Genomic DNA, 17,657 nt, shown 5'->3' with positions numbered 1-17,657 from the left:
AATTTGCACGTATCTTAAGTCATTTGGACATACTTTGCTCTTGTCACAAGTGGATAGGCATAGTTTTTTTCTCCATTTGTTCTCTGAAGCCCCATCCACCCTGCCTTCTCAGAGCTTCATTTCTATCATATTTTTATTAAATTGTTTCTTTACTTTTTAATTCTATTAGTACTTTTCCATTAGGATATTTTCATCTAAAATAAAAGGGGAAATTTTCTTTCTACTCTGCTTCATTTCTCTTCACCTTTTCGCAGCTAAGATTCTAGAAGAAGTTGACTGCATTTGTAGTCTTCCTTTCGTCACCTCCCAACCCCTGAAGTCTGGCTCTGTCCCTCACCACACTTCTATAACTGTACTCTTAAGTCAACAGTGACTTCACTGTGGGGGTTAATGAAGATTTTTCAGTCTTTCTCTTTCTTGACTTCAGTATTTGAAACTTCTGAATTTGTCCATTTTTTTTCTTTGCCAGTGCTATCTTTGTTAACACAAATTAGTAACTTACTAGGAAAAGAATTACTCATAATTCCACCATTCAGAATATGAACGTCTGTGGGCATATCTATATGTACCCACTAAGAATGTATTTTAAAATGTGTTTAATATAATTATATTCTCTGTATTCTGTAACCTGTCTTGAACACTTAACATATTGTTGACATTTTTTCATGTTAGTGAATATACTTATTAATCATTACTGCTCTCTCTTCTCTACTGGTATGTAGATACATACAATCTGTTGGATTTATAACGCCCCTCCTTTCTCTTTAGCTCTTACTGATTCATTCTCTTCCTGGCATCCTGAATGATCTTTCTACAGTGCAGATTTCATCCTGGACACTTTATTGTGTAAATCTTTTCATAGCCTTTCATTGCTCTTGAGATATAAAATACAAAGACTTCTGTGATATGACCATTGCTTTACCAAACTTCACTTTAGTTTTTAGCCTTATTGAGCAAATGGATAATCTCCCCCCAAAGAACCTAGCTTTTTCTCCTTTCTGCTTCAGATAAAGTGAATGTGGAGAAAGCTAGAGTCAGTGAATTTGATGTTAGGTGAAAGGTTAGGGCTAGAGTTACCTAACTACATGGTCTTTTTTTTCCTTCCCGTATCCTCCTGCACAGTGTTTGCAGAGGCTTTGTTCTTGTCTCTTGAGCTTGTCCCTTCTTGATTCCTACTTTGGGATAGTTTCATTGAATTTTTGGTTTCAATTCTGTAGATTTACTTCCAAATCTCTGTCTCTTATCCTGACTCTACACTGGAGTTCAAGGTGTATGTATATTATGGTCTTTTGGATGGCTCCTCAGGCACCTCACTTTCATTTTGTCCAAAACGGTTTGTCCTTCCTCCCAAATTTGATTCTTTTCCATCTTCTCTTTCCTTTAAAGCTTTTCTATACAGATTCAAAAAGCACCCCACCGCCAGTATTGCATGCTATAGATTCCATTCCATTTCTGCATCCTTTGTTTACATTTTCCTTCTTCTACTTTGGGAAATATTTTATGGAGTGTTTATTTGAATGGATCCTTGGTTTTGTATAAGCCACTGTAAAGGAGGGAGGGTGAGCCTTCTGGGGTAAGGGAATGGCATGAGCCAGAACCACAGAAGAAGAATGCAGTAGAGAAGTAGAAAGTTATCATCTGGCTTTGAGTTTGGAGGTGAAACAGTGGGAGATTGAGTTGAGAAGGTGCAGATTGTTAGATTGATGGGAAGCTGAAAATATGAGGATTTTTGATCATACGCAGTAGGTTTAGTGACTGTTATAAAGAAGGGTAGGCATGACCAGAGCAGTGCTTTAGAAAGATTGATCTTATTGGATGTAATTAGAGGCTGAGTCAGGGAAGCAGATTAGAATTCTATTGTAATAATCCAGACATGAGTTAACAGATGTTTGGCTATAATGAAAGCAGTATGCAGAAGGAATCTTGAAGGAGGAATTGACCAAATTTCAGGCAAAATGATTAGATATGAGGGATAGAGAAGAGGAATGAATTTCTGATGCCTAGACTTTTGAACCTGGCTGACCAGTGGATGGTGAAAACAGTGGTACCTTGATCAGTTGTTGTTAGATGGATATCTGGGAGGAGCAGGCTGCTGGAAAGCCACGTAGGCCATGGGAGAAAAAAGTCAAATATGTGATTCACAGCAGGGATGGGGGGCAGTTCAGAAATTTGTGGAAGAATTTTTGGTTGCTCTTGCTGTGACAGCACCTCCACTGCATGTTCTGTGTTAGATCCCTCATGATTCAGCAGGCAGAGTTCTACCTGAAGTGTCGGTAGAGAACACCATTGTAAGTAAGACTCAACACAGTATCTACACAGAATTTATAGTTAAATAAACAGTGGGTACGCTGAGGGAAGTTAGAAAAGGAGAGAAGCTTTTGGGGAATGGTGACTAAATAGGAAGGAAGTGAAGATAGGAAAAATATATCAGTATATTGCTGGTCGTGGAGGAAAAGGAAGGAAATTGTTTCAAGAAAATGCAGTCTAAAGAGGCAGAAGAGCATGGTGGGAGCACAGCCTACAGAGTCTGGCTCAAATCCTGATTTGCTATAAAAATTCAGACCTGTTTTCTAATTGGTCACAAGTCTGCTGGGGGTTTGAGTTGACTACATTTAGCTTGGTGGGGTTTAAATGACGGCAAAGCCTATGCTAATTTTGATACCTCACTGCATCCTTAGAAAGGGCAATTGAGAAATAAGTCCCACTTTCCATTCCAAATAATTTATAATTCAAAGACATCGTGTAAGACAATCGCTCCAGTACATATAAATAAATACATTAGAACTGGGCTCATTTAAATTGATTTGGAAGGAGCAATCTGGGGTGGGGAATTCAGGATTAGAAGTTACAGTACTTCAAATGTTTAGATTTCTTCAGTCATAGCTTGTAGATTTCCTGCTTTAATTCATAAAGGAGAATGAGCAGAACACCATTCTGAGTAACGTAGGTCTCTTTAGTTGATAATTAAATTGCTTGGATTATTATTCTAGGTTCTTAAAAGTTCTCCAGAAAACTCTTACCATAGGAAGTAGTAAATGGTGGTTAGGCTCCCAGCTCAAGGCATTAAAAAAACTTCTGAGCTTTTAATGTTTTTGCTGTATGGTATTTTGTCTCTACCTAAAGGTTTATAGGTGGAATGAGTGATAAAGGTTTCCTTGCTCGATGTTCTTCAGGTGCTGCCTGCATCCAGGGCTTCTGTAACTCAAGACCACTGCCTGCACAACACAACTCTAGGGGCTCCATTTGCATCCTTTGTGGTAATGGCGCCCCTGGAGTTTGTATTTCCACGACCTGTGTAGCCTTGTAGTAATTAAAAGGGGAAAAGAATATTAAATCTCTAAGAATGATTTTAGTATTTTCACAAATATCACAAATAATTCAGTTTTTAATTGAGATTCACTTGCTTTATAAATTCAGTGTGGTTCAAATCTGGACCTGCTTTATTAATTCAGAGCTGTTTTCCAGTGGTCAAAGTCCAAAGTCCATAGGGGTTTGAATATAAAACATTTGGCTATGTGGAGTTTAAAATGGTGGTTAAAAACACTCCTTCAAGATGTTTTGTGTTACAATAAAATCTTATAGTTGTAGTCTCTACAGGTCTGCTTGTTAGCCAAGTAGGTCCACGTACTTTTTTAAAGCACACTGAATTGATTTATGCTAAATAAGTTTACACAGCTGATTTTTAAGCAGGATACTTGTCCTAATCTACTTGTCCTAAGTGGGCACCTTACCTGACTTACCACTACTTTGACAAGTGATTTCATTTGGGATGTACCATAATTTAATTGAATCTAACATGCATCAGTTGTGAGCTTCTTCGTTTTATATATTACTAAGAAAGAAATCATACTGCCAAGTAAACGCTGGCACAGTTTTTTAATTACTTAGACTTTTTATTTTACATTTTGAAAAAGAATTCTTTTAAACTTATTTAGCAAATAAGGCTAATAGATTTTTATTATATAGTACATATTTTGTGCATATATAAAAAGGAAAATAAAAGTGAAATAAATTGGTTAAGATACTCTTCAGCTTTCTACACATTAAGTCTGACTCTTCTAAATTGTGAAAAACTTAGGATTGTAGAAGTCTCCTTCTTCTTCCCTCTCCCCACCCGTGTAGTGTCATGTCATTAAGGGTGTTGGCGATGAAGCATTTCTTAAGAGAGTGCTCCATTATTCTCTCATTGATTTAAAATTCAGTGATTTGGTGCTTGTGAAGTTCTTAAAAGCAGTCTGAACTGTTTAATTTTTCCTCTAAATACTTCAGGGCTGCTGCATGTGGCCACATGGATTGTGCAGTGTCAAGTCTCACTAGCAAACCACAACAAGCTTATCTTCATGTGGTTTTTTTTTCCTTTCTCAGGTTCTGCAAAGCACTTGCAATCATTCCTCCAGTGATGAAGAGTTACTTCACTAATATCCTATTGCTGTATTTGCTTTCTTTTCTGTTACACAGTACGTTTCAATTTAGAATCATAGCATGATCTTTTTGAAGGTGTTTTAAGCAGCACTTAAAATCGGGTACAAGGATGACGATAAGGAGCGGCTCTGCCCAAGTTTCACCCTTGTGCGGACAATGATGGCTGTGACCCAGCTTCCCTTGTGGGCCAGTAGCAGTTGTAGCATGGCACTGATGAAGATGCATTCCAGTTCCAGAGAGCTTAAAGTGTGAAAAACCATATGCCGTATGTTTTTTTGGAATCATCAGTATGTGGGGAGGGCACTAAGTTGATCTCAGCTTGGGTCTGGTGTGCACGCTTGTCTGGCCAGGCAAAAGGTAATCAGGGTTAAGTAAGAACATGGGAATCTCCTTGGAACCCACATGGTTGACACGGGGCCAGAAATACTTTCCAGGAAGAGGGCAGATAAATAGCTGATTCTGGACGTTAGCACATTTTTACTTTGCCGTTTCTGTGTTTTAGACCAATTTCTAGTTTATTGTTTTTAGATCTTTTAAACAGCAACAATCAGGGTGATGTGATACATCTTGGACATATTAACAGTATGTTACAATGTTTACAGTATTTTCTGTTTTCTAAACTCTCATGTCATTGTTTTTCAACTTTATTGAGATATAATTGACATAACATTGTGTTGGTTTAAGGTGTCAGATGTGTTGATTTGCTACATTTATATATTGCAAAATGATTACCACCATAGCATTAGCTAACACCTCCATCCTATCACATAATTACCATTTCGTTTTTTGTGAAAAAGAAACTCTTTTTAGCAACTTAGCAACTTTCAGGTATATAATACAGTATTATTAGCAACTTTCAGGTATACAATACAGTATTATTAGCTATAATCACCACACTGTACATTAGATTCCCCAGAACTTCTTAATCTTATAACTGGAGTTTGTACCTTTGACCAATATCTCCCCATTTCCCCCACCCCCCGCCCCGGTAACCACCACTCTGCTCTCTGTTTCTATGAGTTTGGCTTTTTAAAGATTCCACATATAAGTAATAAACAGTATTTGTCTTTCCCTGTCTGACTTACTTCACTTTAAGGTCTGATATCTTGAAATTGTTCTTGAAGGATCACTCATGAAATTGGTTAGCTTATTATTTTAACTTGATGGTCCAAGGTAACTTTTAAAGAATCACTAGAGTGTAAAGGGCTAAGCAGACAGTGGGGAGAGGAGAGTTGTGGCGGAAGCTGTGAGATAGGTAAGGAGAATCTTTGATACACCTCATGGTGATGGGAGAGCCATTGCAAGGGAGTAACACAAATTAAAATGTAAATCTGTTACCCTTCATTCCCTCCCCATTGCTCGAAGGCTAAAAAAGGAAATCCTTAATTTGGTCCCCAGTGCCCTGCATGGTCTTCTACCACCTATCTCACCAGCATCATCTTGTACCATGCCTCCTTTCCCCACGTAAACATAAAAAGATGGTGAATTGGGATGTAAAGGTGGATTTATTCATTTTTACTTTGCCTGCTATATTGTTATAAATAGGGATTAAGAGACCTCATTCTGGTGACTGGTTGAGAGGAGCCACAAGCAGAACACACTCCCTAACTATACTTTCTGGGCTGGAATTCTGCATTTAGTCTTGACCAACTGTATGGAGATATTTTTCTCTTTAACAGGTTTCTCCTCAAATAAAAATCTATTGTAAACATACGGAAAAGAATGGCAGCGGAAACGCAGACGCTGAACTTCGGGCCTGAATGGTGAGTTTTCAGAATCTCATCCTGTTCGATATTGGATGACTAGCACAGTAGTAGGTGTTTGTGCCCGTGTTGGGGGGTTTATAAAACGTGCATGTTTTTGAGACTTTGCTTTATGTGTCTGCTTGGAAACAGTATAGCTAGTCTAGGAATAAATTATATTTGCTTAGTGACCACATTTATACTTCATTAAAAAATCTTCCTGTTTTGATTGTGTAATGATAATGGATTTAAAACTCCCCAGAGTCCCACCACCCTAGTAAATTATTTGTGCTTGAGCCCTTATCTAGGTGCATATATAACTTTATATAATTGTAACATTTTTATGTGTGTATGCTTTCTGCTACAATGTTTGTTTGTGAGGGCTATTCATATACTCATTTGAGAAAATAGTTTTTATTAAATTATTATTTGAGTTTTATTTTATTGATGGGCTAGGCAGGTGATCCAGAATTACACTGGCTATTAACATCCCATTTAGGATCGGGTTAGCATTTCCATAATAATTAATTGACCTTTGAGTCTCTTACAGATATGTTTGGACCCCGAATATGAAATTCTCATGGAATTTTGAGATCCATCACCTTGTAGTGTGACTTTTTCCCCCCTTCTTCCTTTCCCCCCGAAGTTGGTGATTGAAGATCCTCTCATCAGTGGCGTGAATAATGATAGTTGCTTTTTCCATTCAAACGTTGAACCAGAGGCAGTATATAAAATAGATAAATTGGAATAGTCTCTTAAATATTCTTGTTTGTTTAGGTGGTGGTGGTTTGATAAATGATCCAGACTTCCTGTAGTGACTCCCTATTTGAGGACTCTTATTAACTTACCTTATTATATGCATTTCTTTTTATGTGTATTTCCTAAGTTTTCTTGGCCCTTATAGCTAGCATTTGGAGACTGAGGAGAAATCACTATTTGAAATTCTAAGAACTGATGCAACTTATGTACTTTGGGAGTTTATTTTGGAAATGTTGCCCTAAGTAATTCTGCACCTTTTTTAGTTCTTATTATTACCAAATCAATATATACTTCTTGAAAAATTAGAAATTACAAGTAATCCAGAAGAAGATATAATCACCATAATTTCACTGTCCATGGTAACCATTGTAAATAGGTTGGTGTATCTTTCTAGGTAGTTTTGTGTATGCTTATTTGTGTAAATGTACATTTATTTTCACAAAAATGGGATCATACTGTACATTCCGTTTTGTAACCTGCATTTAAAAAAGAACCACATCAGCAATATCTTTTTTTATCAATAAATATTTCCTGTTACTTTAAATGGTTGCATTGTATGGATGTACCATCATTTTATTCAACTAGTCTTCTAGATGCAGCACATACAGGCTGCTCTCAGTTCTTCATTATTATAAAAATATCGTTGATGAACATTCTTGTAGCTAAAACTTTATTCACATCTTACCAGGTGGCTTTAAATTCGTATAGCCCACTTTGTAAAGCATTTTGTGTGCAGCTTCTCTGCCTTCATCTAGAATTTGTAACTGCTGCTCTTTTGTATTTACACAGTCTCTTGTCTCTTTCTTGTGTAAAAACATGATTAAAATTGTCAGCTAATTTAAGGTAGTTTTTTTTTTTTCTTCCAGTATCTCTCTATTAAGAAATAACAATGAGAGACAGTACCAGGAATTTAGCTAAAACAAAAGGAAAAAAATGCACTCCTGGTGATTGTTTTAGAATCATTACACATTTAACTTCATGCTGAATGGGTTGACAAACTACGGCCACGGGACTGTAAAGTTTTGTTGAAACACAGCCACGCTCATTTGTTTCCATAGTATCTGGCTGTTTTCACACTGGTGGCAAGGTTGAGTAGTTACAACAGAGGCCATCTGGCTCAAAAAGCTTAAATATTTACTCTCTGGCCATTTACAAAAAAGAGTTTGCTGGCCCCTGTCCTAAACCATGGGTTCCCAAAGTCATTTCAGTGAGTCATTGACCCAGTCTATCAGTAGCGTCTTACACATCCTTTTCATCGGTACTCTGAAGTTTTGTTTGATGGTGTTTTATTTGATCAGCCCAGTGTTTTACACAAAATTTGAATTGACGTAGCTTTAGCAGAGGAAAGTTACCAGTCCCATGCTTAAGCAGTAGCTTTACCTAACTGTTACCTCTGTTACCCTGCAGGCATTAGAATTTAGGAGCCTTCCCTTAGTCACCTGAAATGCTGATAAACTGAGGAGCAAAGGTCTAAGTAGGCACACTGCCTTCTTTGCACCATCTTTCAAAATTTCTTCTGGCAAAGGGAATATATGAGACCTTGAAGTAACTCAGGTAACCCTGATCTAGAAGTATGAATGGAGACTGCCGCTGTGTTTTTTCTGCATGTAACATTACATTCATTGTGAAACTTGAGGTAAGGAGCTGTGTCCAGAATAACTTGAGAATCAAAGTTTAGAGTGATTACGCTGAATCTGTGTGTAACTGAACCATACAGAAACATTTAGGGATACTGTATTCTTTCTACTAAGGTCATCATTTTTATAATGATGTAAAACATAATGTTCAGTAAGTGATGTAAAAGGAAGAGATTTATTTGACAGTAGTGAAGATGGGAGAGCATTGAAAATTGTGCTAGGGACAGACCATGAATGACCATAAGCATGGACTTTTTAAGGTAGGTCTGGAAGAATCATTAGGTCTTAGCGTATCTTTATATTTAGGATAAAGAAATGTATTATGTAATTACCAAAGCAGTTTTTAAGAGAGTGAGATAGATTTAATGGAGGAGTAAATCATTTTTTAGGTATAAAACAAGGGTCACTTTAAAACTTTACTCAAATATTACCACCTTAGATGTTTTCTGACCACCTGTATAACAACTCCCCTTACTCCCTACCTCCCTTTTCCTGTTTAATTTTTTTCTTCATGGTCTATATCAAAATATAACATGCCAAATATTTTACTTATTTTCTTTATTATTTATATTCCATCCTCCAGCCCCCACTAGACTGTGCGCTCCTTCGAGGGCAAGTACTTTGGTCTCGATTTTGTACTGTTTGTTCATTGCTGTATCTCCAGTGCCTGGCACATAGTAGGTACTCAGTAAATATTTGTTAAATGAATGAGTGAATTGTTGGAAAGGAAAGTTTTTAACTTGCTATTGTCAGTATGTATACACATCCTTGAACAGTTCTTTTTGTGTTGCTGATTACTCCTTTGGAGTAATATCTTAGAAATGGAATTATTAAATCAAAAGTTTAATTGTTAAGGCTTTGGATGATATATGGACAGACTGACCACAAGAAGGATTATATGAATTTAATTCCCATCCCCTGTCTGTTTACTTCACCCTTGACAGAACACAGAGTACCACCTTGAAGAAAAAATTTTTTTAGTTCTAAATCTAGTAGATTTAGGATTTTAAAGAATTTTTTTGTTGTTAGTCCCAGTAGTAAAATAATTCACGCTCATTCCATAAAACCTTGGAGGAAGCAGTAGTACAAAAGGAGAAAGAAAAGATCTAAATTACCCTTAATCATGCCACTCAAAGGACCATTGTTAATATTTTGGTTTGTATCATATTCTTTCTTGTTTGCAAATAATTGTATACTTCAAGACATTTTTAAAAAGCAAGACAAATTCATTGTAACTTGCTTTATTTTGGGATTTTTACTTATTTATTATTTTTATTTTGAGCATTCAAAATCTACTTAGATAAGTCTGGATAATAAAGGAATTTATTATAGCGGAATGAATAATTGCAGACAGTTACCTGGCTTTATGGGGAAGGAGCCTCATTTGGGGTATTTCTGTCTCATCTCCATGGCCTTAAGGAAGTTTCCCCAGGTCTTTCCTTGCAAAAATGAATGAGGCACTTTTGTTTTTCCCAAAGCACTTTGTTTAGACCTGTGTTAAAGTAGTTATGACCTTGTACTGTGTCTCTTTATATGTGTTTACCTTACTCAGAAAAGAACTAATTCCTTTAAGAAAGGCACTGTATCTCTCAATTTTGGTAAGTCCATTGTTTAGCTAGTGTAGGTACTTAGTAAATAAATATTGAATGATTCAAATCTTAGGGTGGGGGATATGGGGGCAAGAGAATTCAAACCTGAGATTGCTAGGTTACTATTCATGATCTTTGTGGAATTGTGGAGAAAATGAGAGATGTTCTAGGGGATGGAATGCATTAATAGTCCCAGTTTGCAAAAAGAGTAAAAGATAACTGTCAGCTGAAGGAATGGTAAATTAGATGTTATCCTAGGGTGTATTTTAGAAGAGAATATTAAAAGTTGTTTAGAAAACATTTTATCAAGTGCCTCATATGTTTTATGTCTTGGGTTAGGTGCTGAGGCAACAAGGATAAAGGACATGGTACCTACTTTTGAATTATTTAGTGGGGAAGCTGACACTAAATAATTTCACAGTAATGTCAGTGCTGTAAAGGGAGTATAATGCCAGTACAGGATATTCAGCTGCTCATTTGATGCCTGTAGGCATCTCATCCTTCATAGTTTTCCAAAACTGAACTTATGAATTTTGCTCTTTTAAATTTCTTCTTTTATTTCATCTTAATACCACAGTGTGCCCCTTTCCTCAAGCCAGAAGTCTTGGAGTTATCCTGGATATTTTCTTTTACTTCTGTATCCCTATGTCTATTCCACCACAATGTTGGGTCAATTCTACCTCTAAAATATCTCTTGAATCCATTCATTTCTTTCCATCTTCATTGCCTCTACCCTAGTGTAAGCCAGCATCATCTCTGACATAAACTATAAGGAGTGGCCTTCTGATGTTACCCGGCTTCCATTCTTTCTTCTAATTGCTCTCCCCACTGCAGCCAAAGTAATCTTAAAATGTAAATTGGATCAAGTTTTCTCCAGAATCCTTCACTAGCTCTCTATTTGTATGACTGTTTATTAGCTTTTTTTCCCACTAGACAATTAGTTCCATGAACGTTGGGCAGATACTTGTGTGTAGATTTCTCTCCTTTCCCTCCTACCACTCTCTTTCCAACCCCCATCCTCCTCATTGTCTCTGTTCTTTTCCTTTCCTCCTTTCCACTTAATCTGTCTGCTTCCAGGCAGTCCCCTCCACACCCCAGGTGAAAAAATACTAGATTAGAAAAAATATTCCAGATAGAAAAGGCATGTGTAAAGACAAGGGGACAGGAAAGTGTAGGTTTAAGAGGGGAATTCCAAGACATTTGCCTTTACTGTAATGTGAAGTGTGGGAGAGAAGAGCTTACAGGTAGCCCTTTTATGTTAAGAAGCTTTGGATTTTATTTGATCATTGTGTACCAGTGAAGAATTGTTGAGCAGGGAGTGTTTTATTCAGATTTGCATTTGAAATAAATAACTGGTAGTAAGTAGTGTGGAGGATGGACTATGACTAATTAAGTTTAGGATGCCGCTGCAGCAGTCGAGGTAAGAAATAAAAGTGTGAACAATAATAGGTTACTTGATCAGGGGATGGTTTGAGAGATACAGGATTTAAAACTGGTGGGATGTTGTAATTGGTTATGGGAGATGGATAGAAGGTGAGGAGTAAAGGATGATTTCCAGACTCTTAATCCTGTGGCTGAGTAGATGGTGGTATCCTTACTTGCCTTTGGGAATACAGGTGATGAAGGAGGTTGGGATGAATAAACTGATAAGTAGGGTTTTGGATATGATAAACTTTAAGGGCTGTGAGTGGTTGAATAAGAAAACCCTACTCTCTAGTGAAGAGTCAGAGCTGGAATTGAGAATTCTGAACTTACACAGAAGTGCTTTTTGATTCGTGTGTCTTCACACATCTACATTGAAATTCTAAATTACTTTTTTAAGCTGAAGTTTGGATTTTGGACAACAGTTAACAAGTGAGGACTGTGGAGTACCGGGAGGCTTTTAGACAGCCCTGCTGCTGCTACCTATCAGTTACTACTAGTACTGCTAGGAGTAGCACTGGGCCTCCTGTGTTAAACAGATCTCCATATGGCTAGAGGAAGATGAAGATGATAAGGGTAGAGAAATTTCACTTGGGCCTGGTGTTGAGGTTACTGAACTTTCTAGAGCAGTGGAGTGGTAGGGGAGAAGCCAGGTTGCGCTGGGTTTTGAAGTGATTGGGAAGTGAGAATGTGGAGATGTCTCTGAAATGAAGAGGAAAGATGACCAGTGCTGCATAGGTAGAGGGGGATGCTACATTAGAGGAGTTTTAAACAAATCACTATGAGATATATTTAGAGATGAGGGGAAAGCCAATAGGGAAGGGTTGAATTTCTAAGAGAGGGTTGTATGGCGCAAGATCCTAGAGGAGTTAAAGGTCACTGGTGGATTTTTAGGGAGAGACATTATCCACATATGTTTTAGCTTTTCCAGATATCTGTAGGTGAAGGAAGACTTGGGATAGGGTTTGTTAATTATTTAGTACAGCACAGCCATTATCCTGATTCAGGCTACCATCTTCTCCAAGTTTGAATTACTCTCAGCCTGCCTTGGTCTGTTCTCTTCACAGTAGCTAGAGGAATCTCTTGAGTATGCATTCTGGTCGTGTTACTTTTTAGGTCTGGTGCCTATAAGAAGTGTTCGGTTCACAGGCATGGAAAGCCGGTGGGGTTTGTGGGTGGATTTGAAACCTTGTGAGGAGCAGATGAAATTAGGGATGTTGGGGAGTGAGAGGGAAAGTCTCTGGTGAGATGAAATAACTGCAAATACTGGGATGATTTTCACTTGGAAGAGCGCTTAGATGTGCCCTCTAGTGGTAGAAACTCTTGGGGAGCATATTTATTGACTCAGTATAAGAAAGATATTTTAAAATTATATATTAATTATATATATATGTATATATATTTAAAATTAATTTTTGGCAGAATAAACTGTGGCTATTTTAAATAAAAATTTGGAAAGATTTTGGTCTTTTTAGTCATAAAAACCTAGTTTTGGACTCTGTTCTGCTGGTGGTGATTGTGGGCAAATTGCTTAACTCCTTGGCTTCATTTTTCTCATCTGTTATATTGGGGTTGTTGTGGAACTTAAATGGGGTAATGTATGTGTAACGTTCCCAGCTTCAGTTCTTAGTGGATATTAATTCCACTTTCTCAGGAAAGAGCTCAAATGTACATGAATTTGACACAAACCACTGTACCGGAAGGTCCTTCAGCAGTGGTTGGATCACTCCTTTGTGGGCATGTTGTTTTCTTACTGGTTTGTTTAACTTGTCTTGTAGGAGTTAGACTCAGTGACCTCTGAGTCCCAAGAATAATTGGAAAGAATATTGAAAGACCAACCCAGTAGCAGTGAACACTGCTAGCACCCAGATTGTGTCTTAATATATATATTACTAAAGAGGATCAGACTCCCTGGTGAAATGGTGATTCTAAGTCTGAGGCAAGAAATAAGCTGATTTGGGAACATTTGACATACCAGATAGAAAAGAAGCTGTTAAAGACTACTAGGGTTGGGTCAGAAGGACTTGGGAGCCAACCTGAAGCCTCTCCCACTGGGCAAATATGAGATAGTTTGAGTATTGCTAAGAATAATTGCAGTGAACTGAAATACATTAATAAAAAATAATTTGTTACTACTGGAGGATGTTAGTGAACCAAGTCATTATTTTGAAAATTAATAAGTGAAAAGGAAGAACGAAGGCTTTTTCCTTCCTTTCTTACATGAGCTATAATCCTCTTAGGTAATACCAAATAGTGTAAGAGGGAAGTTTCTCTTTGTAGAACTGTTCAAGCTAGCAAATAAAGACGAAATGATACAGTCACTTTGCAACCTTAGTGAACTTAAGGATCTAAGCTTTGGTCGTCAGGGACTGCTTAGCCTCGCAAAACCAACCAGGCAGTATGTGTCTCCTGATGGAATAACACACCACCACATGGAAGTAGTCTTGCCAGGTCTGATCAGGACTCTGCATCCAGTCACCAATTTACATGAAATGCAGAGAACAGAGAAACATGTTAAACTATATCACAGGGATAAAATCAGCAAAATCGAGACTTAAAAGAAAAATCCTTATCTTTTAGAGAGAACATTCTGAAATATTTACAGATGAGATAACTTTTCTTCAAAAGATTTTCTCAAAACTTGAAAATGATTTGCCTCAAAAATCTTGAAAGCCAAAGATTTCCTTCAAAATAGTATTAAAGGATGGTTAGATGGTGCTGCAGAAGGAGCAGTATGGATTGGGGACTGGGTGACGGGTACATGGCAGTTTGTTATATTCTTCTTGGTACTTTTATATATGTTCAAAATTGTCCATAGTAAAACATTAAAAAATAAGTGGAAAGAGAAGACAGAAATATTGAAATAAAAAACAAAACCCTAGAGTCTCACTTTACTAATGCATACTCCTTTTTTTTTTTGGTATTGCTTTCTACATGTAAGCACATTTTATATATTAACTATGTACATACTGTTTTTTTCTGCCATTTTTGAATAATGTGCAAGTATTTACTATGCTTGGCCTTCACACTTTTTAATGTATAATTTGTAGACCATTCTCCCCTCCCCTTTTTTGTCAATAAAGCTTAGCAATTTGGGGGATATATTTTAATGCTTCTGTTGAATTTTCCTTTGTGCTAAACTACTGCATTGCAGTACCATGGTCCCTTTTACCCTTGTTATCTATTACTTTATAGAACTTTGGGCCACTCCCAGATAATCAGCTACTCCTGATGGTAGTTTTCCCACTTGCTAGTTGATGCAGTGCGGCAGTACGATCATACTCTTGCCATTTTTTTTGCTGAGGTTCTCCCCCGCACCCCGCTCCTTTTTAAAATAAAAACATCTTATTATAAAATTAAAATGTTTCTCTTTTCCCAGTTCCGTTCCTTAGAGGCAGCTGCTATTATCAGCTCGAAGTATATTTTTACTTTTTTTTTTCTTAGTAAATATGGCTTTTATATTTTTTCTCCTTGTACTGCACTTTTTTCACTGCATTTTTAAATTCTCTACACCAATCACTAATTGCTTTCATTAAAAGTGAATTATGAAATATTGTGGGCATATATAAAAGTATTATCTTTTTTATAAGCTTCTGTATTTTGCTTTTTCTTTTGTGTAGCATACTTTGTTAAATATTAGCAAATCATTCTTTGAAGTGGCTGTTCTAGTTTATAATCCCACAAATACTACTTGAGAATTTACATTGTTTTTCATCCTTACCAACAACTGGTACTGTCAGATTTATTAATTTTTATTAATCTAGTGGGTGTAAGGTGATACATGACTTTTGTTTTAATTATATGTTATTTTTATAGTTTGGAAAAAGGTGTCCCCATCTCACCCCCTAAGCTTCTCACAGACATGCCACGATACTTTCTAAGTTAAGGAATTTTCAAATGGTTGTCTAGTTATTTCTCAATGAACTGTTTTCTTAGTGAGCTATTACAGCAGGTTGTATTAGAGCTAAAATCTTGGATACTTTGAGATAATGGGGTTCTTTTTCTTTTTTCTTTTATAAAATTTTTATAGTATATTATATGAAAATAAAAAGTCCTTACTGCCAGAATATTTGACACTTCATTTTATATTCTGTCTACTATTTTAGGCTCCGAGCTCTGTCCAGTGGTGGGAGTATTACATCCCCTCCTCTTTCTCCAGCATTGCCGAAGTATAAATTAGCAGACTATCGTTATGGCAGAGAAGAAATGTTAGCACTTTTCCTTAAAGACAACAAGGTAAGAAAGTAGGAAAGAGTTCAGAGTTATGAATAAGATTTCAGGTTATGTACAGTTATGTGCTGATATATGAAACAGCCATGGTTTTTCTCTCTACCTTTTTTTTTTCCTGCTTTGAAACCTGCAGTAGTTTACAGAGGCTCTTCTAAATGTTTATTTTTTTAGAGAAGACCTAACATTTCATTACAGGAGTAGAAAGCTTCATGAAAACAGGAGAGTAGTCAGGACTTAATGCTTTGTCTAACTAATTTCCTCTTAACCTCTATTTCTATCCCAGTATGATGGCTGAGAAGGAAGAATTTTTCTCTTCTCTCTTTATTGCATCTCTTATTCTTCTTTCCAGTTAGAAGTTAGGAGTGAGAAGGGCAGATGCTTCTCTTGTTCTTTTCTTTTGAGTTAAATATAAAATTTTCAGTGGGGACAAAATCTTAAAATGTGACACCACATTTGTGTTACTTATAAATGATCAACACTCAAACAGTATAAGATACACTTCTTTTTTTTTAAACATCTTTATTGGAGTATAATTGCTTTACAATGGTGCGTTAGTTTCTGCTTTATATAAAATACACTTTCATTACCTGACTAGTGAGAAATAACATTTTCTATTTTTTAAGTATACTTTGTTTTTAATTTTATGGATTAAGAATCAAATTTTAATGATGGTTGCTTAGGACAGATACAGTTGCTTGTAAAACTCTCCTTACCACCTTGTGCTTTGAGTTAAATGTGCACTCTGGAATACCAGAGTCAGTGCTGTATATCAAATCTGAGAGTGGTCGTCTGATGGGAGGACAGGGAGAGTGGCTGGGGTTTTTAATGTTTGACCCTTTCAGAATATTAATTGTGTCTGAATAAGCTTTAATCTGTATTTTTAATCATCAGCAACAGGTGAATCAAAGAATATTTTCTTGTTTTATCTTCTTGTAATTGGAGGGATAGCATTAATCTCTTGGTCATATGTTTGGTCAAACAGATACCTTCAGACCTTCTGGATAAAGAATTTCTGCCTATCCTACAGGAGGAACCCCTGCCGCCGTTGGCTCTTGTACCCTTTACAGAAGAAGAACAGGTTTGTGTCTACCTTTGAGCTTCAGTCAAACCCTTGTTCCTTCCCACTGAGGCATGAAAATGTGGAGTTCCTACTTAGGCGCTAAGGAGTGTCCTCCATTCCCCCCAGATCTGCTTCCTTCTTACTCTTTTCTTGGTGTTTGGATGCCTCTCTTAGTTGACTAGATTCTGCTTTAGATCTGAAGCTGTTGAGTGTAAGGAGATGGATTTGAGTAGAGAGAAAGAGTTATTTTTTGAGGGAGAGGGCCTTCTTTTCAGAAACGTAGTTTTTCAGTTCTGCAAAACATGAATTCTCACCAATTTTTTACCAGTTCTTACCATTAAAGGAAAATGTAGATCTTCAGCTTACAATGTGCTTAAAAATGTGCTCTTCTGTCACCAATTTTTTCTTTTTTAATAAATTTATTTATTTTTGGCTGCGTTGGGTCTTTGTTGCTGCACATGGGCTTTCTCTCGTTGCGGCGAGCAGGGGCTACTCTTCGTTGTGGTGCGCAGGCTTCTCTTTGCGGTGGCTTCTCTTTGTTGTGGAGCACGGGCTCTAGGCATGCGGGCTGCAGTAGTTGTGGCCCTGTCACCAGTTTTTTAAATGATATTGTGAGAAAGTTAGAGTTTTGGGCTGGAAAGTAGCACATTTTGTGTTTGTCGTTTTATAGTGTACTAAGTGAATACAGCACAGTTGTATGCTACAGAATCAGTACACAAAAGTCAGTTGTATTTCTGTATACTAGCAATGGACAGTTCACAAAAGAAATTAAGAAAACAATTCCATTTACAGTAGT

At 36.9% G+C, this 17,657-nt stretch overlaps 1 protein-coding gene across 4 annotated transcripts in view; it reads left to right on the top strand.

The window, feature by feature from the left end:
• GIGYF2 (GRB10 interacting GYF protein 2) overlaps positions 1–17,657 on the top strand; it is a 126,302-nt gene that overhangs the window by 18,290 nt on the left and 90,355 nt on the right. For 2 of the 4 annotated variants that reach the window (XM_029224770.1, XM_029224768.1), the window contains exons 3-5: positions 6,102–6,185; positions 15,678–15,807; positions 16,784–16,879. In XM_029224770.1, coding sequence (XP_029080603.1) covers positions 6,145–6,185; positions 15,678–15,807; positions 16,784–16,879 — 267 coding nt within the window. In that variant the 5' untranslated portion in view covers positions 6,102–6,144. Of the gene's footprint in view, positions 1–5,995; positions 6,186–9,158; positions 9,238–15,677; positions 15,808–16,783; positions 16,880–17,657 lie in introns of those variants that run through there. The other 2 variants (XM_029224769.1, XM_029224771.1) reach the window with 2 other exon arrangements.

The sequence above is a fragment of the Monodon monoceros genome, unplaced genomic scaffold, assembly GCF_005190385.1.
Source record: "Monodon monoceros isolate NGI ecotype Baffin Bay Population unplaced genomic scaffold, NGI_Narwhal_1 Super_Scaffold_16, whole genome shotgun sequence".
Taxonomy (NCBI): domain Eukaryota; kingdom Metazoa; phylum Chordata; class Mammalia; order Artiodactyla; family Monodontidae; genus Monodon; species Monodon monoceros.
Note: the sequence above shows the minus strand (reverse complement) of the source record. Positions and strands in the feature narration are given on the sequence as shown.